Raw genomic sequence first — 27,136 nt, 5'->3', positions numbered from 1 at the left:
CCAATATACGAAGCTTGTCCCATCAAAAATCAGTGGCCTGATTGATGCTTCCCACTCGTAGTTGCTCATGGTGTTAGATCTTCCTTCAGGCGATCAAGCTTCTTCAGAAGGACCTGCTCTGATACCAATTGTTGGAAATAATACTGAGAGGGGGGGTGAATCAATATTATTAAAACTTTTCAATATACCATCCAAATTTATATTTCAACTTATTCTTCAGATATTGATGATTAACTTATGCATAATAATGAACAAGAACATGAAAAATAGATAGTCACACCATAGAACACCAGATATAAGGTGGAAACCCAATGTGGGTGAAAACCACCTACTGCAATATGTCTCTATCTTCTTTCAATTAGAAACTTCTTTTACAATGATTTTGTACTGGTGTAGTCCTTTACCAGTACGCAGGCTACAACCTGCAGAGAGCTACAACTCTCTCTCGTTTTCCAGTCTCTCCTGGAAGGGAGCTACAACCCCCTACTTCTTTTCTTTCAAGGACCACTTTTCATAAATTTTCAAACTGGATCCATGATCATCAAGTACACAGTCAATTGCAGTAACCAGATCAATCAATAACAGTAAGCTCAACCCAGAACACCTTATCAACAAGAAAAGTCAGCCAATAAAAGTCTTAAGATAGATTCGCAGCATTTCTTTATCTAGCCTGCGTGGCTCTGCACTCCACCTTCTGCGCTTCTGCGTACACCCGCAGAGAGCCTTCTACTACGCCGCGTACCCACGCACTGTTCCTTCAATCATGCCGCGTACTTCTGTTGTGCCCACACACCCACTTCTTCTATCGTGCCGCATACTTTTACTGTGCCCATGCACCCGCTTCTTCTATCGCGCCGCGTACTTTTACTGTGCCCACGCACCCACTGCTTCGATCGCGCCGTGTACCTACGCACCTGCGACTTCTGTCACGCCACGTACTTTTACTGTGCCTCCGCACATGAACCTCCTATTGCGCCGCGTACCTTCGCACTGGGACTTTTTCTGCGCTGCGCACCCTTGCACTTGCTCTGTGTATCGCTTGCGGACCTCCGCACCGGGACTTTTGCTCTACTGCGTACGCCCGCACTTTCACAGTGAATGGTCTGCGTACCTCTGATTAGAACCCAATTAACAGTCCTCCTAAGTGCCACTGATAGTCAGATTCACAGATCTGATCTTGTGCCCGCGAGATCACAGCTTATCGATAGATTTGCCTTATATTTCTCTTTTATTTAGATCTAGCTTTAGAAATCGATAACCCAATATTTTAGATCCTAAGATATTCAAGATTCACAAGTGACTAGCCAAGTGATCTCCTTTCCCTTTTATAGGTGAGCCCTTACTAAAACCATGAATCAAAACCATAGAGAACCAATACAAGGGACCCAAAAACCTTGGGCTCAATAATAATAATAATATAGAAAGAATACCACAGATCAAAACCGTAGGATCATTATCGACGGGCTAAATACCACGGGCCAAACATAATAAACCCCACTTGAGCGTGCTTCTCTGCCTTGGAGTGAGTGAAATGGGGGACCGCACCTTCTGAATGGGAAACCTGCGGGTATGTACGCACCTCTTTGTCGGAGCACCTGCGTGTACGCACCTTTTTCACTGAGCACCAGCGGACCTCTTAATTTTTATCATTTTGAGAGCCTGATCAGAGTTTTGCCACCTGTATGAGTTGCCATCAAGTACAACACCTGTACCATAGAGCCAAACCAGAATCATAATGCCAACAAGATCTATTTCCTTTTATCTATATATAATTATTAATTCGCATATGTGTCTTCAATATGGGTAATCGTTGAATTTTTTTGGATTAGAAGAAGAAAATTCATGTTAATTTGTTTTATTATACCTATTGTATTTGTTCTGCCTCTAGCACAAAAAACTTATAAGTAAAAGGATTTGCAAAAGGTATAAATTGCATTAGCCAAATATATTTAGATTTCATCGAGTTTTAATTTCTTTTTATTATAGGTTTAATGTCAATTTTGCAAGTTCGATGCACCGAGGATCAATTTTATTTAAATCAAGTTTTTTGTTCCCTAAGTTTGAGTTCAATTTTGATGTGCATAGGATTGATTTTGTTTAAATTGACTTAAATTAATTTCGTTTAGGTTCCCGGTTTTGTAAGGTTTGGTTCTATAGGTTCTAAGTTTTTTGACATTCAGATTTGTCGATTCTAGGAAGATCAATTTTTACTAATTCTGAGAGGTGCGACTTTGCAGGTTCAATCCTCCCACGCTCGATTTCATTTAAATCAGGTTCCATGTGCCTAAGTTTGAGTTTGAATTTGATATACCTAAGGTAAGATTTTGTTCAAATCATATAAATTGATTTTTCTTTGACCAAGTTCGATTTCAATTTGGCCAAACTCAATTTCCTTTTGGAAAAATTTAGGTTTTCTAAGGTTTAGCTTCGTAGATTTTAGGTTTTCTCAGGTTTGGTTTTACGGATTCTAAGATGTTTAATTTTGCAACCTATGCTTTTCTTATGTTAGGTTTTATTGGTTTCTAAGAACACTATGGGTCAGTTTATGAAAGAGATTTGCACTCATAGGTTTTCTTAAAACACACATGGTTGGCACATAAAACTGTTGGAACCAAAAGTCGATAATGAAAACCAAAAACCCCTCGTAGATATTTCAATGCATGAGATGTTGTTAATGAAAAGTAAAAATCCATCGACATTTCTTTATATGCATAAATCCATTGAGAATTCTTAATATGCAGTTCTGAAGATGAAAGAGATTGGCACTAATAGGTTTTCTAAGAACACACATGGTTGGCACATAAAACTGTTGGAACCAAAAGTCAATAATGAAAACCAAAAACCCCTCGTAGATATTTCAATGCATGAGATGTTGTTAATGAAAAGTAAAAATCCATCGACATTTCTTTATATGCATAAATCCATTGAGAATTATTAATCTGCAGTTCTGAAGATGGAATGAGGGTTATATGACTTTATATATTACAACTTTATATTTATTTGTTTTCAGGAAGAAAAAATGTTGGTTTATATTAAAAATATATCTAGTACATAAGTCAAGTATGTTTCACTCTGGACTCCATAAAGAGCTCATATAACCAAAATTAGAATAGGAGAATTTTATCCAAATAGTAACTGTGCCAACAAAGTCAGTCACAAATGAGTGAAATGCATATATATGTCTCATATTCATCTCAAAATGAAGTCCATATATGAAATGTACACACAACATGGAAGCCAAAAAATAAAACATACGACAACATATTGGAAACTCCACTGCATCAAGATTAAATTAGCGTGCGTAAGCCCTCATCTATAATCTTTATATTAGATCCAAGGCTATGGTGAAGAAAAAAATATGGAGCCCCTAAGCCTTCCTTTGATAAACAATTAGCAACACAATTATGTTCTTAGTAGATGTGTGTAATACCAGAAAAATGATGAATTAGCTTCTTTATGTGCCTAATCCAGTTTATTAAGGAGGGAGGCAAGAAATTAAAGGATTCAGTTACACCATCAATGATAGTCTTGGAATCCCGTAGACTAAAAGCCAATCCACCTTGTGCAACCTCACCATGTATAAAGAAACCCTAAAGAGCTAGGGTCTCAGCACGAGTATTTGAACCCTCTCCACTAAACTAGGAAAAATGGAGTTGTGTCTGTGGACTGGTTTGACATAGAAAATAAATAAATAGAGCATGCAACCCATGCTTATAAATAATTTTTCTTTTCCCTTTTTTGATAAGTACATTACATCGTGACTCAAATACAATTATGAAGATTGATACTAGTTACATTTATCAACAATCCCTCTTAACTAGTGAGGTATTCATAATTTTCCAACCGGTGCAAGGTTGATCTCAATTTGAAATTTTCCAAGAAGAGTACAGCAACATACGCAATGCTAGGGATACCATAACCACCAAAGTATCAAAAGAAATAAGGATCCAAGTGGGAATGACACTATTTTAAGGATCCAAGTTTTATTTCCAAGACAGTAATACAATGATATAAGACATTGTCAAGGACTAAAGTGTCATCAAGGCCACATGCCACTATAGGTACCACTAGGCTACAACCCTAGTATCAATATGTATACCATTTAGGCCTCCATGCTTTGATAGCAACCCTTAAGGATCCATCTCCCTCAACCAGGTCAAGACAAAAAGAGCTCTATATGATCAAGATACCCTCCCACACTAGGATCTAAACATTATCGAGGCCTAACCATAACATGAGATCTCAATATCAACCAGGCCAAGGTGTCCTCCCAGGTAGCATCATATAGGAAGTTTTTATGGAACTCATATCTCCCTCTCAATCAAATCATATACATCCTCCAACTTAAACATGCTTATTAATTATTCAAGCTTCTCAAGAAGAGATCCACACATCATCTACGTGTTCAACTATTAAAACATTTAGTAACTTTGCAACCCCAACTAGTATCAAACTTCCAATGTATATTTTCTTGTATGCTAGCACAAAACTCTGGGGTCTTCAACAACTCTAATGTTTCTTAGGACATCACAATATCCAAACACATCTCGACGAAAGCTTCCTTATTCAACTTCTCTAATAACACGAAACTCAGCCTTAACACTTTCCAAAACATCCAATTCTTGTTCATAACATCATCAATCAAGAATAACCATCTATAATGCTTTAGCCTTTATTTAATATTATTATTTATTAAGGTATTTACTATATTTTTTAGAGTATGCCTTCCCTCTTAACTGGGGAGATATACACTTTTTTTATCCAAACAACTCAGTCACACAGGCTCATTCTTTTGCATCATCATATCATCATAGAAATTCAACCTTCTAGAACATTGTTCCTTCTATCTTCACATGGAAATAAGTAATCAATTAATTGAAAATGTAAAATTCAATTCCATCAATATTATTACAACTCCCTCTTTTCATTATGCTCGTTATCATTATCAAGTCATCATCAATTATGTGATAGATAAGCATATTCAACATCTTGAAGACTATGTACCTGCAAATATTGAACAAAAAGTACAACCAAGCAAAAAATACATGAGCATGAAGTTATCTTTATCAATATAGAGGTAGTATGTCATCAAAATGGGAGAATCTAGAATTATCAAATATTTTAATAATAATTCAAACTTTTAGATATCCAAAACCTAAAACTGGTTAGGTTTACAATCAAGAAGGGTTACACCTTTCATACCTTAGACTGTTACAGAACTATCTACTACAGTTTTGTCACAAACCACAGGTTCCATCATCAAAATTGAACCTTATATTCAAAAACTAAATCAAGTTAATATTTCAATCATAGCAAAAACATTTTACATCTATGGTTTCATTGTCATACCCTAGAATCTTATAGAAAATTCTACTAGGGTTTTTTCACTAAAATTTAGATACAAACGTAAAAAATTCAACAACTTGACCAAGCTATGGTTTTATTCATATAGAAGCATATATATACCTAGGGTCTCATTACTAGGATCTTACATTAACTATTACAAGGGTTTTATCATAAACACTGATTCATCAAACCCTAAAAAGCTAGGGCTTCATCAAAAAACCCAAAACATCAAAAGGCTAGGGTTTTTATAGTGAAACTCAAAGGTTAAGGTTTTATCAAAATAATAAAATATAGTAATGTGAGGTTTTATGTAATATAGAGATCAATCACCCTAACACTATGAGAATCTTTCATGATTTTATAGCAAAAATGTTGACATGAGAGAGTTAGAAATATAAATCAAACTTAAAAAAAAAAATTGTACCTTCTTATATAGAGAAGACCTGCTACAACTATTTATAAATACCTTGCATTGATTATTTCACAAACCTTGTAGGGTTTCCTATTAAAGGACTCCATCTACAAATAAGTTTCTTAAAATCCTCCCTTTGAAAACTCCCTCCGAATCTAGTCACAATCCCTATTCTTTATAATATACTTGCCAACTTATTCCTTACAAGGAAAATACAAGAGAAAGGATAATAATCAAGCAACAAGGGAAAATATAGATATATATATGAAATAAAAAATAATACTTATCTTTCCTGAGAAGGTGGAAGCTCCCTTTGGAAGGGCTCCCTCTCACCATGAAGTATCAACATCCTTATTTCTATATGCACCTGCAATATTTACTCACAAGTACTACCAAAAGTATACAATTACAAGAGTATGATTACAAAGTAGGGATCTCAGATCAAAGCCCTAAGTTATCTTTCAAAATATCAATTCTAGGGTTTCAAATCCAATTCTATACTTAATAAGGTTTCTAATTTCAACTTAGGCTAACTACAAACCCAATCACTAGGGCTTTTATGAGGGAAAAAATGTAATAGGGTAGGGTTTGTCAACTAGGGTTTAAAAAACCTTAAATTCCAACAACATCCAACGTTACAAACCATAGAACCGAAACTAATATTTCAAAACCATTATCTACTAAGGATTAGACAATTATATGGCTAAAAACAATTTTACTTACCTAAATGACTACTTACCTTAGTCCCACATGATCATAATAAGTTTGTTGCAATGTTTTATTCAAGATCCCATGAATATTACAACTATGTCAAGATCAAGATCTTCTCAGGATAACATAGACCTTATGGTGACAACTATCATATGGATCTAAATGTATCATTGTTGTGTGTCCTATTTGTAGTTATGTATCACAATATCAACTAGCAATACATTGATGTTATACTTTCCTAAATATATTGTTGTCAATACATTGATATTACCCATGCAAGATAACTTCCAAGGTTGTTGTCATATACAAGTTTGGCTAACTATCATGTTTGTCTTATAAAATATAGATTATTCTTATCATTTTAGGTTGGATTTTATATCACTGATAGAGATTGGTCCTTTTATATAAATGTTCACAAATTTAAAGCATGGATTTATGAGATTATTTCAAAACCCTTAAAATTGAGCGTCCGTTTTCGCTCCTCTTCAAAAAAAATTGGATCTATCCTTTCCTTTTTTACATGATAATAATGCTTTATTGATTCCTCTAGTTTCTAACTTTCCCATACGGACTCAGTTTGACGAACCATTCACATCATCGTGATTAGGACGACGATATCTTCGCTCAGGTCCTAGTTCGAAATCATTCTGATCACTTTCATTTTCAAGCTTTCATAAGCCCTCTTTGTCCTGTGTGTGTCTCTAGAGCCACCTGGATCATCGATAGTTTTGGGAGCATCATCAGTATTAAAAAGGGAAAAATCTGAATAGAAAGGAGATGGACTCTACCTTTATGGTTTCCTTCTCTCTCGAATTGATCTTCTCAAAGTTGGAGTTTGTAGATCTTCATCTTTTGATTCTTGTTCTATTGTAGAGTCCGATTCTTCCTCCTTTAGATCAAACTCTATCTTCTTAGCTTCCTTTGGTAAGAATTCATGTTTAATAACATATTTCACCTCTATAAACACCACATTTTAGTTGTACACAACCATCCTTGTTTCTAGGTTCCAAATCTTATAACCTTTTAAACCATCCTTTTACCCAATAATGATGCACCTTTCACATTTACTATCCAACTTGGTTCTTTTCTCCTTTGGAACATGTAAATATCCATCATAGGAAAATACCCTCAGATGTGAAAGAGAGGGTTTCTTACCAGTCCATACCTCATGTGGAGTCTTATCCTCCAATGTTGACAAAGGTGATCTGTTAACCAAATAACATGCAGTCTCCACTTCCTCTACCCAGAATTCTTGTCCTAACCTGACACCACTAAGCATGCTTCTTTCCATCAACATCTTGTTCATTCTTTATCTAACTCCATTTTCTGAGGTGTGTATGGAGTATTATTTTGTCGTGCTATACCACACTTCTTAAATAACTCTTCAAATTCCTTCTTGCAAAATTCTCCACCATTATCTGTCCTCAACACCTTGAACTTCTTCTATGTCTGATTTTCCACCAGAGCTTGAAATTATTTAAACTTGTCAAAAACATCATATTTCTTCTTGAGGAAATATATCCATGTATTCCTTGAGAATTCATCTATAAAGGATACATAGTGCACAAACTTACTTAGTGATGGAACTGACATAGGTCCAAATGCATCATTGTGCACAAGCTCTAATATCCCTTTCGCCCTCTTAGCACTAGACGGGAAACTCACGCGATTCTCCTTCCCATATACACAATGTTCACAGAAATCAAAATACAGATAGAAATTAGACATACCTTCTACCATTCCATTACCATGCATTATTTGAAGGCCCTTATGTCCAATATGTCCAAGCCTTTGATGCCATAACATGGTATTTTCTCCATAGACCACTAGGTTTTCTGCTCCACTTTCAAGAACCACATAATTATTGCACCCATCAATAATAGTACTACCAAAATATTGTACAGAGTTACAATCTGAACTCCTCGCATAAATAGAAGTGCTCCCCAAACCATCTTGCATGTATCTTTCTCGAACACTATTTTTACACCTACATCATCCATCTTACTTACAGAAATAAGATTTTTGGTCAATGCAGGGATTTGCAAAACACCAGGAAGTGTTATAATCTTTCCATCTTGCAACTTTAGCTTGACTTTTATGCTTCTGATGATTCTAGACTTCCTATCATCCCCTAAGAAGACATGACCACCATTGTATTTCTCATACTTGCAGAATCACTCCCTATGGGGAGTGAAGTGAAAGGATGCAGCTGAGTCAATCAACTATGCCTCATTATTTACATGTTTACTTGAAAAAGAAGGAAAGTAGACATCGCCACCTTCATCTAATGTGGTTTTCGTCTCTACAGAAGGAGCATCAACAAATCCCTTTGCTTTCTCAGGAGCTTTAGCTCTCCAGTTCTTTTTGTAGTGTCATTCCTTTCTGCATTTCCAACATACCTTTACAAGTATTCCTGGAGATTTAGATCTCCCTCTCAATTTAGATCTCCCACTTGAGGACTTATTCTGATTTACATTTTGGGACCGTCCTCGTACATACAAGGCATCTCCATTCTGGCTCTCAATATTTTTCCATCTCATCTCCTCCAACAACAAGGATGAGACTATTTCATCAAACTTCAAGGTAGTTGTATTGCTACTTATTGCAACAACTACACTATCCCACAAATCTGGTAGTGAACAAAAAAAAGTGATGCACTTATCTTCTTCTGAAATTTTTATATCAACAAATAACAACTGGCTTACCACAGTATTAAAGGCATTTATATACTTTGTTAGTGAGTCTCCATCCTTCATCCTCAAGTTATACATATTTTTCCACACGAAATTTTTTTTCACCAGAGACTTAGACTGGTACAAAGTCCCTAACTTGACCCACAAATCCTTTGTCGTTCCTTGCCCTAATACATTCAACAATCCTGAATCTAAGATACACAACCTTATTGTGCTCTTTGCCTTCTAATCCAACTCCATCCAATCTTTTGATGACATTTATGTTAGTTTATTACCTGGATCTTGCATGGTCCACTGATCTTTATCCACCAGTAGATCCTCCATCTTGAGCTTCCACAGCTCAAAACTTATACCATTAAAATCCTCGATCTCTATCTTTCTACTTCTCGCGATCTTCCTTCACTGCAAGAATCGATCTCACAGATCTCCCACTGAATATGGCCGAGAAAAACCCCTCAGCAGTAAAGGTGTCCCCTTGAAGCTGAAATAAATATGATACCAAATATAGGTTTTAACATTGTACAACAATTACCTACAAACAAATTCTTAAAACATAAAATATACAATGGTGAGAACATAAAAAAAATACACAGATATTTTCCCCTTCATCCCAAAATTGGGACTACCAGATTGATTTTTCATTATGTTCCTTTCAAGGTTACAATACATATATATACCTGTTGAAGCATTCATAAACCCCAATCCATTAACACTGGATTAGAACATAACCATAGTTCCCTTCACTGAACCTACAAAATACCTTGGACAAAAAACCATCATGCCAAAAGCCATGTGTAAAAGTTGTTATCACTCCAAGAAACTCTCCTAGGTTGTAGCTAGGAGATGCGTGGTACATATAATCTTCAATATAGTTCTCTGAACTATTGGAATAAATGATGGTTTGGATCAAGTTAAACAGCCATTTCAACTTTGTTTTCACTCAATTCATGCATGAACACTCTCACCAATATAAGGCTTTAGACCGCTAATTCTCTGTAAGTTATAAATTCAGTGGATAGACGGAGAATACTAACTATACCAGCAGATTGCATATATAAACATACATCAATGGCTAGCTACAGGCAGAAAAAGAGAATACTCACTGTACTGGTAGATGCATATATGACCACATATGGATGACTAGTTACAGGCATCAAAGAAGCTTGCAAATCTAATATATGAAAGAAGAGATAAGATGACAGTTATCTGGCCTTAGACACAAAGAGAACATCAACAAATTGTTCAAGTGCAAGATTGGAACAACAAAGAGAATGGACATTGAACATATAATTGCAAAAGAAGCTTATATTGTTAGAGTGAAGATGAGAAGCTTGAATGAGCAGAGGAGGAATAATCTCCAAAGGTTGAGCCCCTATTACATCTTTGTTTCAACTATTTATAGCTTGTTTACAATGCTCCTAAGCTCTCTAGAAGGCTCGAACTCTTAATCTGCCTGATATTCATTGTTAACTGTTTTGATGCCCTCTAGGCAAGCAAGGGATCAGATTTTTTGACTTCTGATAGTAGAGTAATTGATTTCGGATATTTTTGGTGGCTTGATGCACTGTCTGAGAGTTTTTCCATGCCAAAGATGCTCCATAACGTTTGTTGGGGGTGGATGTTGCGCTGTCTGAGCTCCCTAAACTTTCCGTTTTGGGATGCAGCGTGCTATGGCCCTTGTCTTTCCCTTTCTGGGCTTCGTTTCCTGGAAAACTATCTCCTATGCGCTGTTAAATGATGAACTAGGTCTTGGGGCCTTTGTGTTTCCCTTTAAACTGTAGATAGTGACTATTTTGGTTGTATACAGCGAAAACGCTATAACACTACTAAATCCCGCCCATCACTGTGTATTTTGGACTTCAAAAGTCCTAAAATATAGTTTAATTATCCATCAGGACTGCCCTCTTTGCCATCGCAAGTCACATTTGGTCTGGCATGTGTATTTCGCTTATATAATGAAATATGAGAAAACACTGAAAAATGCATGAAAAATACTTTGGGCGGACTTCAAATTTCATATATTCCACTTCCCGGACCCTTTCGGGTCTGGGCTTCATCGCAATCGGCACTGGCCAAGGTTCCATCGTATTTCATTTATACAACGGAAATACATTAAATAACTCCGGGAATCATCATCAAGATACACATGCATAACTCCCCCTGTGATCATACACTATTGATCATGTGGACCTGATAGTCATCATATTCTTTCCATAAGGCTATTTAGTCCACATTTACTTCTACAGTGACTATTAGAACCATACATTAGGTCCAATGGATTGCAGTAGGGACAATCTTCCTTATGTCTTTGACTGTTGCTCCTTGTTCATCCAAATTTGTCTGTAATTTCTAATCATGTGTTCGAGATTTTGATTTTTAAACCATCTCATGTAGTAAGAGGCTTGTGAGCTTCCATTCCAACTGCTTGACTTGTAATTAGTGGCCTTGTGCCTAAATGAGTTACAAGTCAAACAATATCCATAAAACCGTCTTTTATACCTAGGTATTGTTCTTGAAGGACTTGATACAATTTTCCTTGATCTTGATGTTTTCATATATGATGAGTGACTTGATTCAAACTTTTGTGGGTCCTTATCATCTTCTGGATCTGAAACCTTGTGGTTGTATCCAATGCATTTCTTTATTAGAGGAGAGTGTTATTCATTAATAATATTTTATAGTGATTCATATGCCTTTACCCATTTTTTTGTTTTCTCATAATATTCCCTTAAAGTCACAATTTATGTTTCTAACTTTTCACAATGCCTTTCTTTTTCTTGAATTTGTTTTTCTAAGTCTTCTATTTTTCTATTGGAAACTTCTAATTGAGACTTTAACAAGTTCATTTCTTTGACAATACAACTTTCTCTTGTTTTCAACTCTTTGTTTTCATTCTTTAGCCTATCAATTTCTTTTAGTGCTTTCATTAATTCATTTTCTTCACAACCATCTGATTCACTAGTTGATTGATCTACAAGAGCATTAAGTACTTTGTAACTAGTGTTAGAATTTGACATTAAATCTTCCTGATCATCAGATGTGCTGTGACTATCTTCATTTGAATAAAAAAATTTCTTGATAGAAAACTTCCTTTTGGCATTTTTCTTGTAAACATCCTTTTACTTCTCTTTCTTGTTATGATTTTCTTTATATGCACATTTGGATGCATAGTGACCTAATCTTCCACAAGAAAAACATTTAAAGGGAAGCTTATATTTCAATTTACCAATTCCCACTTGCAACAACATCAACTCAACTGATAAGACCTCAACAAGTTAATGTTTCCCATGTGAGTTCTGGTAATAATCATAGGGGTCATGGAAGAGGTGAGGGGCGCATGGATTTGCATGCATCAACAAAATTTGCAAAATATTTTATCTTACTCCCATGAATGGCAAATTTAAAAATGCTGAAGCTTTAATGAGATCTATGTTTCTATGGGTGTTTAAGGGTTTTTCTATTGAGTATGCATTGACAAGTCTATATAAGATGTTCAATGACACTGAATGGAAGAGGAACACATTGAAGGCATCATTTGTTATTCTCACATCTTGTGAAAATCCTTTTACAACTATGTTTGCTTTGGTCCCTTTATGGTTGGGACTATTTGTGCCATTGGTCTTTGCAGGAAGTCTGGTAAAGGTTCTTCAGGCCTTATGTTTCCAAATGTTGTACATGTTTGTAAGCCACACAATGCATGGTGAAGTTTTATATGCCCTTATAACCATGCATTTAACGATCAGTGGTGCCCATGGTGATTGGACTATATTTGTTGTCTATCTCAAAGCATACTTTTGGCTACAAAAAAATACCCCTAATGATGCCAAGGTAATGTCATGGTGTGTCTATTAAACCACAAAAATGGAAATCACAACTGTGAAAGTTGAGTACTTGAAGGAAGCCTTTACAACATCTCATTGGATGATGAGAATTTACCAAGATAAGCCACCAAATAAGTTGTCAGATTTCTACCAAGAAAACCGGCAAGAGAACTACCTCGAAGTCCATTTTCTAGGCCATGCACTATAACCCTCATAGTTGGCACACAAGCATTACAAGATACCTCTATCTTTGGACCCTTGTTCATCATGGTTATGCATCACCCACAAACCCAAGGTTAGGTGTCAGCCACACAAAATCCTTTGCAAATGAAGTCCATTTTCTTGGCCAGAAACTCTCCACATCATAGTTAGACCACCGAAAATATAAGGTATCTCTATCCTCGACTCTTCATTCATCATGGTTATGGGTTAACCACACAAAACCCTTTCCCTTGAAATCCATTCCCTTGGCCACATGTTGTTAATATCACTATTGGCTCACAAGCATTACATGGTATCTCTATCCTCAGATATTTGTGCATCATGGTCATGGGTCATCCACAAACCCTTAGTTATGGGTCAACCACAAAAAAACCTTGTCTTCAATAGCACTTGGTCATCCACAACTCATCTTCAACAAAGGCTTCTTGAGAGGGAACTTCATGCAATGGGGAGCATTTCTTCCTAAGGAGGGAGGAACAATATGAATGGAAATTTAACCATGGTATTATCCACCCATAATATTTTCCCACCCATGGTAGTGTAATTAAAAAAGACTATGAACAACCAGCCTCATTTGTAAGAGGACAAATTGTCCAACACAATGTAGGTGCAATCATCATTCTCATCTAATAAAAAGATTAGTTTTTTTATTATTTTCTGGGTTGGTTTACTCCGTAGGTTTCTTCTTTCGCTTCTTGGCATGGAAATTACACAAATATTGGCCACCACCAAGGTCTGGATCAAAGTTGAATGAAGATCTAGCTTGGTGAAGTAAATTGCTCCGCGTAATTCATCCAACAATTCATCAATGATAAGAATGGAAATTTTATCTTTAATAGTGAGCTTGTTGAGCTCCCTATAATCCAAACACATGCCATGATCCATCCTTTTTATGCACCAATACTACTAGAGCATAGAAAAAACTTTGAATAGGTTGAATTATACGAGCCTCTAACATTTCTACAACCGTACGTTAAATTTCACTCTTTTGGGTATAGGTATATCTATAAGTTCTGATGTTTGGAGGAAGACTTCCTAGAATCAAATGAATACCATTGAACATGATCACGAATATGTTGGATTCCTTTGGGAGTCCCAAATACATTGGAATGATTGTCCAATACTTTTTGGAGATCTACATGAATAGATGATTTTGATATTTGAACCTATAGTGAGCATAATTGTGCAATTATGCCCAGTTTTTCTTTCTTTGGAAGCTTTGTCATGCCAATAGAGCTTATTATCTTTCATGGTTTCCCTGTCATTGATCTGAATCTTGGGGGGGAGGCCCCCAAGATCTAAAATATGGAAATGGATTTTGGGGGAGAGGCCCCCAAGATCTGAAAAAATCGAAATGCTAGAAGAAAAAGAGGAGAATGCCGAATAAAGAAAACCACAAAGATTTTTTTTATTAAAACGGAGAATAACTGTAAATGCTAAATTGTGGCAGACATGGAAAATTTTAGGGGCGAATTTTCTCCCTTGGGCTAAATTAAGGGGTTTTATATTTTTATTGGGCGAATATTTTGTATCATAGTACATTGTTACAAATCACCTCAAATTTATTTTATAAAAAAATTAGGTATGGAGGTTAGCCCACCTTATTTTAACGGAGAGGATACAAAAAGTAAATTTAGCCCTTGAAATTAGGAGTTACAATCTTCCATTCGCCCTCAAGAAAATGTATTTATGATAGTTATAAATAAAAATATAAATACAGTGGATGTATGGTAAATAAATAAAATCTCTTTTTATACTTACTCCAAAGGTATGGTAAATAAATAAAAATACAAATAAACTAGAGGTATGGTAAATAAATAAAACCTCTTTTTATATTTAGTCCATAACCCTCTTTCTATTTAAGAAGGCTCAAAAATGAGGTTTCATTTAAGTGAATCCTATGGGCCAAATACCATATTTATAAAAGAGGTATGGTAAATTAATAAAAATATAAATAAACGAGAGGTATGGTAAATAGATAAAACATTTTTTTATATTTACTCCACATGTCACCTTATATTTATGAACACGCAAGCGTGCAAATAAATAAAAATATAAATAAAGTGGAGGTATGGTAAATAAATAAAACCTCTTTCTATATTTACTCCATAATGCTCTTTCTATTTAAGAAGGCTAAAAAAAGAGGTTTTATTTAATTGAATCCTATGGGCCAAATACCATATTTATAAAAAAGGTATGGTAAATTAATTAAAATATAAATAAACAAGAGGTATGGTGAATAAATAAAACATTTTTATATTTACTCCATAAGCCACCTTATGTTTACGAACACTCAAAAAATGTGTTATATTTAGGTGAAGCCTAAATACCATGGACCAAATTATTATTAATACCATGCGAAAAAAATTTATTAACCCTAATATTAGTATTAATAAAGATAAAGATGGCACATGGTATTGACCCATGGTATTCACATGGAATGCAACCTATTTAAAGGGGGGAATTAAACTAGCATATATCCATCTTTACTGTAGATCAAATATTGTGATATGTAAACTAACATAAAGTGAAAAAATATTTGATCCGTCTCGGGCTTCGTAGATCAAGAGTAAAAATGGATCTTCTAATTTAATGTCACTTAAACATTTTAGCTTGGTTGAAAAAAAAAAAAAAAATCAATTATTAATTTTTATTAATTTTTATAAATTACTAATAGTAGTTTTTAAGCTCCAGGTTTAAGATAACCCATGGTATTGACCCATGGTAATGCCATGGTATTCATGTGAGCATAGACTATTTAAAGGGGAAATTCTATCAGCTTAGATCCATCTTAATTCGGGGTCTACCAAGTGCTGGGAGGGATGAATAGATTTCATCCCTCTAAGAGTGGTAGATGTGGAGTTAAGATGGATATATTTTGTCTTTTATGATAATGAAGATATTAAATATTTTTAGGAAATTATGTTGTAAAAAAAATCTTAAGGTGAATGATTAAAGCTACATTTAGTCACTTCACAAAATTTAGTAAAAAATACCGATATCTCCATTAATAATGGTTTTTTTATTTAACAAAAGAAAATTCAAAACAATGAAATCTTAACTCTTTCCGCATCACCCTCGCAGAAGAGATATAGTCGCTACCCAGATTTCCCACCATTTTTCAAACATTCTCAATATGATATCTTCATGAAAAAGTTAAGGTACTAATCTTGGATTAGTTGTTTGAAAAATACGTTGGTTTGTACAACCTTTCATCTTCTCTGCTATTCTTAGTTTGTCGTAATGATTTGTAGGGGTTGGGTCACTACACCAGATTGTCCTAAAAGGCAGAGATTGTGCACCAAAAAGGAAATTAATCCATATGTTACAACGCTGCTAAAAATGGTATGAAGGTAGTGAATTATGCTAATAAGAAATTTAGATTGGGAGAGACGTAATTAAATTTTATTATTTAATTGAAAATTACCAATTAAAATAATAATAAATCTGCATTTATATATTTATATATTGATTGGAAGGCTTCTGAAAATGGTCACTTCTTTCCATTAGATCCCCTTCAGGCATTTTGGATACCTACTACTTCATTATATTATATAGATGGGGCTTGCTACTTGTTGGCGTGTTGGGGTAAACAAACTTGATGTGTTTTTTTTAATCTCACGGTTGGAGTCTATGGAATAAGAAAGAAATTTGATAGCTTGGAAAAAATGGTAGCTTGACAAAAGTGGTAGAGAAAACAATAATCTCTCCTACCATGACAAACATGGCCACTAAAACTTGCAACATTGTTTGTAGGAAGTGAAAATTATGTTTCTTTTTTCCAAACATGTATGTTAGTATATTACAGTTTAATGAATATGTTTTAAAATTACCATATATGGTTTCGTATTTTAACAAAACATTCACCAAGACTTCACAATGTTTTATTATTCAATGAACGATTTTCCAAGATCTTACAAAATTTTATAATTTAGTGAAAGATTCACCATGACTTTACAAGATAATATAATCTGGTGAGAGATTCGCCAATATATATATATATATATATATATATATATATATATATATATATATATATATATATATATATATATATATGGTGATAAAATCACCTCCCATTTTTCCTATGTGTCATGGGGATTCGCCCATTTATTATACATATAAATTTAGGGTGGTTTTTAAAATTTTCCCTAGTGGCAGACAAACTGTCCTTTTACAAAATGTGACTTGTTACTTATAGTCTTTTTTAGTTACAATACCGCGGGTCAATTCCATGGGTGGATGTCACAATACCGCAGGTCAATTCCATGGGTGAATGAATACCATGGGTGGATGTCACAATACCATAGGCAAATAACATGGGTGAATGAATACCATGGATGAATGTCACTTACAATACCATGGGTGGATGAATACCATGGGTTAATGCCATTTTCTATTCGGATCATTTCTCCCTCCTTAAGAAGCAATGATCCTCATTGCATGAAGTTCCCTCCTACGAAGCCTTTATTGAATATGAAGAGCCACGAAAGAGAAGGGTTTTATGTGGTTAACTGGTATCCATGATGAACGAAGATCTAAGGATAGAGATACCCTATAATGCTTGTGACCAACTATAATACTGACAGTGTGCGGCATAGCAAATGGACTTTGATGAAGTGTGGATTTGTGAATGACCCATAATCATGATGAACGAAGATCCGAGGATAGAGATACCCTCTAATGATTGTGACCAATTGTCATACTGACAATGTGCGACCTAGCAAGTGGAATTCGATGAAGTGTGGGTTTGTGGATGACTCATAACCATTACAAACAAAAATCCAATGATAGAGATACTTTGTAATGCTTATATGATCAACTGTGATGCTAACAGTGTGCGGCCTAACTTCGATGACAAGGATTTTGTGCGGTTGACCCATAACCATGATGTTGGTTGTTGATGAAGTAACAAGTGCCTACATAGCCTCGGGTGGGAGGGAACGTCTCCAAAGAACCAAAGCTGAATCTTGTTGTGCTGAAATTGATGAATGTGAAGCAAGTGGCTACTAAAGCGGGGTAGGAGGGCACGTCTCCAAAGGGAACCCACTTCGAATGTTGCTCCAGAATTAAAATGGACATAACTCAGCCAATATAACTTAGAATAATTATTATAATCTGTTTTTGGAAACAGGATGACCATTTTGCATCTTCCCATGTGTTGGAAATCCTTATTTGGACACTCTAGAATATCATGTTCGCACTGCAACTTTTCTGCCGTCATAAAAGTTCTAAAAAAATAGCTGATTTTAAATCAGTAATATCTCCCACATCCGACCTCTAATTCGACCCATTTAGTTTTTGAAATTGATCTATTTTTTGAGAGGAGATCAAATATACAATCACTTTTATGAAATTATGCACCAAAATTGAGAAAAAAGATAGGAGAGACGCATCTACGAATTGCAGTTAGAGACATTTATGCAACATAGCGGATTTTAAGTCAGCGATATCTCCCTCATCCGAACTCCGATTTAGCCGTTTTTTTTTTTTTTCTTTCGGTATTTTTCGCAAGGAATCTAGATATGTTATTGGTTTTTGTAACTGTTGCACCAAAAATTTCAGATCTTATCTACAAACTCACTGCCCAAAAATATTCCTGCAAAAAAATGAAAAAATAAAAATTCTTCCTACATGGCACAAGAAAATGCTCTGTGGAGGATTTAGCACATGCCTAAATTTTGTTGAATATTGCTAAGAAATTTGAAAATGAAATATGCATTAAACCCTTATTCCCATGGAATCATAACCTTCTTTGATACCACTGATCCGAATCTTGGGGGGAGGCCCCCAAGATCTCCAAGATTGAAATGGATTCTGGGGGAGAGGCCCCCAAGATCTGAAAATTTGAAATGCCAGAAGAAAAATGGGAGAATGTAAAATAAATAAAACCACAAAGAACTTTTTTTTATTAAAATGGAGAATAACTGTAAAAGCTACATTATGGCAGACAAACTGTCCTTTTACAAAACGTGACTTGTTACTTATAATTTTTTTTTCAGCTACAATACCACGGGTCAATTTCATGGGTGAATGAATACCATGGGTGGATGCCACAATACCATGGGTCAATTCCATGGGTGAATGAATACCATGGGTGGATGTCACAATACCATGGGTGAATGAATACCATGGAAGGATGTCACTTAGAATACCATGGGTAAATTACATGCGTGGATGAATAACATGGGTGGATGAATACCATAGGTTGATGCCATTTTCTATTCGGATCAGTCATACCCACTAATTCAACTTCCTTTCCTTCCTGAAAAATTTCAAGAAAAGTTCTTGAAAATCAAAAGCTATCATCCCCAAAGATTGTAACCATTTGACTCCTAATATAGCATCAATACCACCCATTGGAATTGAAAGCATTTCTATTATTCAATACATATTCACCCATAGTTAGCTTGATATTATGGCACTTTTCAGATAAATTTATAGTTCATCCATTTGCAACCATCACTTGACACTCTGGTGTTGGATATAGGAAGCAATTCAATTCCTTGGCTATCTTAGATTGAATAAAATTATGGGTACTATCCAAATCAATCAACATTATTACATTTTTCTTCTTCATATATCCTTCTATCTTAAGAGTTTGAGGAGTGGTAATTTCTGTCAATGGATTACAAGATATGATCAAATTCATTTCTTCTTTCTTTAGGGTTGGTTTCTGGTGTATATCCTCCTCCTTTGACTTTTCTTGTTCCTTTTCTTCCTCCTCTTCACAGTATATGTAGAATAATTTCTTCTCAGCATAGTTATGACCTTTAGTGTATTTTTCTATCACAAATGTAACAAAGCGCTTTTTCTCTTTTTTTCGGAAATTGTTGTGGTGTCAACCTTGTAAGTTGTGGAAAGCTAGGAGAAGCAAAACTTCCATCTTTATAGTTGTGAGTGGTAGACTTCCTTGTTGCCATAATTTTTCTTTCAACTTTTCTTTCCACCCTCAATGCCTTTTCTAATGAATCAGGTTCCGAAAGGCGAACCTTATGTTGGATGTTATCCTTCAAATTCCCTATGAAGACATCAATCTTATGCTCCTTTGGAATATCAGCTACCCTGATATTCAATTTTTGGAAGTCCTCAATGTCACTGCCATTGAACCCTTTTGTTTGAGATTTATTAGTTGGCTAAAGAAGGAGTTGTTCTTTGTATCCTCATAACGTGATGTCATTTCCTACATAAAAATTGACCAAGTGACAAGTGGTTTACAAGAATAAGGGCATAAATACCATACAAATGGATTGGGTTCCAAATATAAAGATGCAATGCGTACCTTTTGTGTGTGTTGCACATCATGTAGATCAAAATATTGCTTCATTTGTAGTAACCGTGTTACCGTATCCTTGTCATCAAACTTCCTCATATCGATCTTTCGAATGTGGTGGGTCTTTAATCCAAAGTTACAGTCTCTAAAATCATGATTAACATTCCTTTTATTCTCATTATGAGTTTCATGGAATGCCTTTTCACCATTAGGAAGCATCTCTTGTAACAAATTTGTCAAACCTTCCTTCAAACCTTCCATGTCTGCTTTTAATCTATCCTTCAAACCTTCCATGTATGATTTTAAATCATTCTTCAAACCACCCACCTTAGCTTCTATTTCATCCTTGGTTACTCTTTGTGAGAGAAAAATTTGTTGCACTTGGTCGCATAATTTTGATATATCATCTTGTGTTTCTTCCTCTTCTTCATGTGTCATGGTAGAGCATTCTGGTTGCTTACTAGGTGTGTCCATTTTTTTGTTTCGAGGAATTTTGGAATCAACAATGATATTTATGCTTCACTATGCGCTTTGAATCACTTCAAACTAATTTTTCAAACAAAATTTATGCAAATTTTTAAAAATACACACATTTTTCTTACTTTTTAGGAGCTTGATATTGAAATTGTTGTATCTCTATAATTTCATATCTCCAAGGTCTAAAATTTTGTCCTGTGGTAGCCCCTTGAGTCTTCTTACCAACCCAATAATTCATATTGATATTGGATTCTTCAAGAATGAGTTATGACCAATCTCCCACGATGAGTACTTGATTATAGACTGGTTTAGTAGAGGGAACTTGTAGGAGTGCCATTTCTCACTGTTTTGACTTTCAGCGCTGAAAATGATACATGAAACACACTAGTTCGTGCACTTTCAGTCAATTTTTCGAAATTCAAATTCGATGCTAGGAGATTTAGTTATAACGATTTTCCCTAGGTCACCTGTTTGAGATGAAATTATGGAGCCTGTAAAAACCCTAACTTCTTCGGATCATATCTCTGAAAATATATTGAACTAAGATCTTAAATTCTTAGATGAAGTTCACCAATATTTCAACTCCACGTGGTTGCAGTTTTAGCTTCTGAATCCTCGTAGAAAAAATTAGCGAAAATGCGAAGATGGCCAATTTGAAGAAGCGAAACCCTAGAATCAAAATCTTTAATACCAAATGTTATGCAACAAACTCATAAAATAGAAGAAAAAATAGACCAATGACTTGAGAAATAGCTTCTTCGATGAGGAAACCTCTTTTACATCACATAAATGAATAATTCTTGGATGATTCAAATGACAATACCTCCTTGGTATATATAGGAGTCTAAGGGGTCACAATATAATTAGAGCCTACATAACAATAATGATTTAAGGGTACAACAATAAAAATAGTGGGATTCTATGGGGCACAACAATAACAATGGGGGGCTACACTAACAATAACAATAAGGGGATTTTAAATGAAATCTACACAAGAGAGAGGATCGAGCTCTGCAATGGCTCTAGGGTTTGGAGGGTTGACAGCCCTAATTCCTTCTTTCTCTTCCTCTTACAGATTGTAGTAGAGCGGCAACGTGCTTCAATGGGTTCTGGAGTATCTGGTAGCTCCCTCCCCTGCAGATCCGCCCTTCAAAACATACCTGGTCCATGCTCGCTCCATTGCAACCATCGTTCTGCGCTTGGCAGGCTCTAGCGCGGCGGATGTCTTGCCGACTGGGGAACTAGATCTGAAGAGAATCGGGACCAGAACCCTGGATCACGCCAAAGGATTATGCCAGAGTAGATCCATTCGCGAGTTTGAATCAGAGATGGTGGTGGGCGACGCCAGAAACGTCCTGTGCGAAGCCGGGGACAGGCATGGCACCGATATCTTCGCGGTGGGCAGCCATGGCTACGGAGCAATCAAATGATCTGACCACAATCTCACTGTTTCAACCTCGACTCTTCATTCAGGTAGCTGAGATCGTATTCATCTCCAGCAAGTGAATTTTCATATTCAAATAATTCTTCTAACAGGCAAAACCCTGCTTCTTGGGGTCCAGCCGTCTTTCGCAGTGTGCCATCTCTCAAAGATACTCGAACAGAGGCTGTGGATCCCTTCCTCCCTTCTGCAGCTCCTCTTTGCAGGTAAGCAGCTTGACAACAATCTGCCTCTTTCCTTTTATAATATTGAAAGAAATGCCACAGTGATCCTATCACTTCGACTATGGGGAGGTGCAGTTGGGCAATCCTCTGCCTCCAAAGGTTTTTCCTATAAAGATGCAGTACATGCACAGCCAGCCAAGAAGTCTGCCCAATCTGCCGAGGCTCCCAAACCTTTCTTGGTGGAAAAAATGGAGGAAACCCTTGCCATTGAAATCTCTCATCCATATCTGGATGATTAATACCAGACATTTGCAGAAACATCCCTCATTTGCAGATTTAATGGCCTATGGCCCCGCACTGTTGATCTATACCAGTGGATCCATTCCAATTGGACCAACAACTGCAAAGTCTTCCTCTGCTCGAAAGGATTCTTTATTGTAGCCTTTGCCTTCAACGAAGATTACCAGAAAGCCTTAACAGGAGGCCCCTGGTTCTGGGGATCAGCTAGACTCTTCCTCTCCCCCTCGTTCCCAGACTTTGACCCCTCCACTGCGATCATCTCCAAGCTTCCTATCTGGGTCAGGCTTCCAAATCTCCCTGTGCATCTATGGCACTTTTCTATCTTTCAAGGAATCGGGGACACCCTAGGCCGCTTCCTGGCTACAGATACCTCAAGGGCGGAGAAAGGAATATATACCTTTGGCAGAATTTGTGTAGAAATAAACAATGTAAAGGGTTGTCAAATCAGATCATCCTCAAAGTCGGGGACTTCCATTGGACGCAAAATTTGGACTATGAGAACACAACCTTCAGGTGTCGCCATTGCCATCAGACGGGGCATCTCCAGAACACATGTGCATCGTTCTTCGACAAAAAGAAGAATTTCACTCGTAAACCCTAATCCAAGAGTTGGAAACCTTGTGATATACCCCCTATGGATGACATAGAGTCCTCTAGCTCTGATGAGGAGGACATTGAAGTGGAAGAGGAGAATTTGGAGCAACCGAAGGACTCGCCCTCAGCCCGCGCTGAGGATCCTTCTGCGCCTCTATTCTCGCAGAAACGTTACCATGAGTCTTTGCCTTCTAATTCAGACAAGGAGTCTCCTCCTTTAGCACAGAACAGTCTGCAAGTAGTTCTGGCCCAGCCAGATCAAAATGGTTGGGTCAAAGTCAGTAAAAAGAAAGGTAAAAAATGTAGATTGGAAGATTCTGCCCATGCTGGGTAGACTCCCTAGTCCAGCTCGTTCTTTCTATCCTCTCTGTTATCTTTTGCTTAGGCCGGGGTTACTCTTTGGGACCGAGGTTGATAACATATCATTTCCGGCTCCATTGCTCTTTAGCTTCACTTCTCTGAAAGCTTTGTTTGTACCATATGTCTTCTCTTAATAGAATTAGTCTTATTCAAAAGAAAAAAAACAAAAACAATAAGGGCAATACACTAGTATTATAGCGACATAGCAACAATTAATACAATTAGGATTTAGTGGTTTCCATCATATACATAACTAGTTCCTAATAGCTTTATATAATGTTAATACAATGTTATATGATGGAAACCACTAAATCCTAATTGTATTAATTGCTGTTATGCCCCTATAATTCTCATGTATTCCCATTATTGTTATTGTTATTCCTAATATCTTTATATAATGCTAATACAATGTTATATAGATATTGGCGCAGTCATATAAATTAAATGGGTAGCAAACCTTAATAGATATCAATCCATAGTAGGCATCAAAACATTTAACTCGTAACACATCTCACGGTGCCAAAATTTAAAAAAATATAACTAAAATATAACTTTATTTTAATTTTTATTATTATTAATTATAAAATGAATTAGTTTATGAATTAAAGATATTTACATTTAAAAAACCATATAACAAGAAAAACATAATAAATAAACAATAAACCATAAAAATTCAATAACACTTCTTTTGATTAAATAAATTGATAACTAAATTAAATATACTCGTATAATACATCATAATTCCAACTATTATCACTGTAACAACTAAATAAATCACCAACATTACTACACATAATTAAGATAACAACATTAACGCAACACAATAATAATTATAAGCACACCACAAAAATATCGTAGTGGTTACAATATACGATGCTAAAATTTTCTTTTCTGGATTCGATGCAACCCAAGTTTCCCGTGATTTTATGGCGACCCAAAAATTATGCTAACGCTAATGGTTACAACATAGGATGCTAAAATTTTCTTTGTATTTGGATTCGATGCAACCCAAGCTTCATGTGATTTTATAGTGACGTAAAGAGAAAGTTCCTCAATATCTATAAATATGTAATCGCTGACGTTGCTACTATGATATGTAATTTTTGGGACGATGATATATAATTTTTGGACGATGTAAAAAATCTGATTAAGTAGTTAGATATATATGAGTGTCTAATATTTCTACAATCGTATGTTCAATTTCACTTTTTTGGGCATAGGGATATCTATAAGTTCTGATGTTTGGAGGAAGACTTCCTAGAATCAAATGAATACCATTGAACATGATCACGAATATGTGGGATTCCTTTGGGAGTGTCAAATACATTTGAATGATTGTCCAATACTTTTTTGAGATCTAGATGAATAGATGATTTTGATATTTGAACCTATAGTGTGAACAATTGTGCAATTATGCCCTGTTTTTCGTTCTTTGGAAGCTTTGTCATGCCAATAGAGCTTATTATCTTTCATGGTTTCCCTGTCATTGATCTAAATCTTTGGGGGGAGGCCAGCAATATCTAAAAGATTGAAATGGATTTTGGGGGAGAGGCCCCTAAGATTTGAAAAATTGAAATGCCAGAAGAAAAAGAGGAGAATGCCCAATAAAGAAAACCACAAAGAAATTTTTTATTAAAACATAGAATAACTATAAACGCTACATTGTGGCAGACATGGAAAATTTTAGGGGAAAATTTTCGCCCTTGGGCTAAATTAAGGGGTTTTATATTTTTATTGGGCGAATATTTTGTATCATAGTACATTGTTACAAATCGCTCAAATTTATTTTATAGAAAAATTAGGTATGGAGGTTAGCCCACCTTATTTTAAGGGAGAGGGTACAAAAAGTAAATTTAGCCCTTGAAATTAGGAGTTACAATCTTCCATTCCCCCTCAAGAAAATGTATTTATGATAGTTATAAATAAAAATATAAATACAATGGAGGTATGGTAAATAAATAAAAGCTCTTTTTATATTTGGTCCACAACCCTCTTTCTATTTAAGAAGGCTCAAAAATGAGGTTTCATTTATGTTCATTTTCATTTATGTGAATCCTATGGGCCAAATACCATATTTATAAAAGAGGTATGGTAAATTAATAAAAATATAAATAAACGAGAGGTATGGTAAATAAATAAAACATTTTTTTATATTTTCTCCATATGTCACCTTATATTTATGAACATGCAAGCGTGTAAATAAATAAAAATATAAAGAAAGTGGATGGTAAATAAATAAAACCTCTTTCTATATTTAATCCATAATCCTCTTTCTATTTAAGAGGGCTCAAAAAAGAGGTTTTATTTAATTGAATCCTATGGGCCAAATACCATATTTATAAAAAATGTATGGTAAATTAATTAAAATATAAATAAACGAGAGGTATGGTAAATAAATAAAACATTTTTTATATTCACTCCATAAGCCACCTTATATTTACGAACACTCAAAAAATATGTTATATTTAGGTGAAGCCTATGGGCCAAATACCATGGGCCAAATTATTATTAATACCATGCAAAAAACATTATTAACCCTAATATTAGTATTAATAAAGATAAAGATGGCACATGGTATTGACCCATGGTATTCACATGGAATGCAACCTATTTAAAGGGGGGAATTAAAGTAGCATAGATCCATCTTTACTCTGGATCAAATATCGTGATATGAAAACTAACATAGAGTGAAAAAATATTTGATCCCTCTCGGGGCTTGGTAGATCAAGATTAAAAATGGATATTGTAATTTAATGTCACTTAAACCTTTTAACTCGGTTAACATATAAAAATGAAATAAAAATCAATTATTAATTTTATTAATTTTTGTAAATTATTAATAGTAGTTTTTAAGTTCCAGGTTTATGATAACCCATGGTATTGACCCATTGTAATACCATGGTATTCATGTGAGCATAGACTATTTAAAGGGGAAATTCTATAATCTTAGATCCATCTTAATTCGGGGTCTACCAAGTGCTGGGAGGGATGAATAGATTTCATCCCTCTAAGAGTGGTAGATGTGGAGTTAAGATGGATATAGTTTGGTTTTTATGATAATGAAGATATTAAATAGACTTAGGAAATTATATTGTAAAAAAAATCTTAAGGTGAATGATTAAAGCTACATTTAGTCACTTCACAAAATTTAGTAAAAAATATCGATATCTCCATTAATATTGGTTTTTTTTATTTAACAAAAAAAAAATCAAAACAATGAAATCTTAACTCTTTCCGCATCACCCTCGGAAAAGAGAGATAGTCGCTGCCCAAATTTCCCACCATTTTTCAAACATTCTCAATATGATATCTTCATGAAAAA

The 27,136-nt window shown here is 35.2% G+C and overlaps 1 protein-coding gene across 1 annotated transcript; it reads left to right on the top strand.

The window, feature by feature from the left end:
- The first annotated feature begins 763 nt into the window (after positions 1 to 763).
- LOC149142771 (uncharacterized) lies at positions 764 to 22,385 on the top strand. The gene is made up of 2 exons (XM_089451575.1): positions 764 to 1,075; positions 22,041 to 22,385. Exons 1-2 carry the CDS (start codon positions 764 to 766, stop codon positions 22,383 to 22,385), a joined length of 657 nt encoding a protein of 218 aa, XP_089307701.1.
- Positions 22,386 to 27,136: the final 4,751 nt, after the last annotated feature.

The sequence above is a fragment of the Pinus tabuliformis genome, chromosome X (assembly GCF_031772625.1).
Source record: "Pinus tabuliformis cultivar Carrire ecotype Pingquan chromosome X, CPIR1, whole genome shotgun sequence".
Classification (NCBI taxonomy): domain Eukaryota; kingdom Viridiplantae; phylum Streptophyta; class Pinopsida; order Pinales; family Pinaceae; genus Pinus; species Pinus tabuliformis.
Note: the sequence above shows the minus strand (reverse complement) of the source record. Positions and strands in the feature narration are given on the sequence as shown.

Bases quoted from the DNA above. Each gene is read 5' to 3' on its own strand.
- LOC149142771 (XM_089451575.1), top strand. From the start codon at position 764: ATGCCGCGTACTTCTGTTGTGCCCACACACCCACTTCTTCTATCGTGC. The intron at 1,076-22,040 runs GTACGCCCGCAC...AGATTGTAGTAG, and splicing joins CGGGACTTTTGCTCTACTGC to AGCGGCAACGTGCTTCAATG.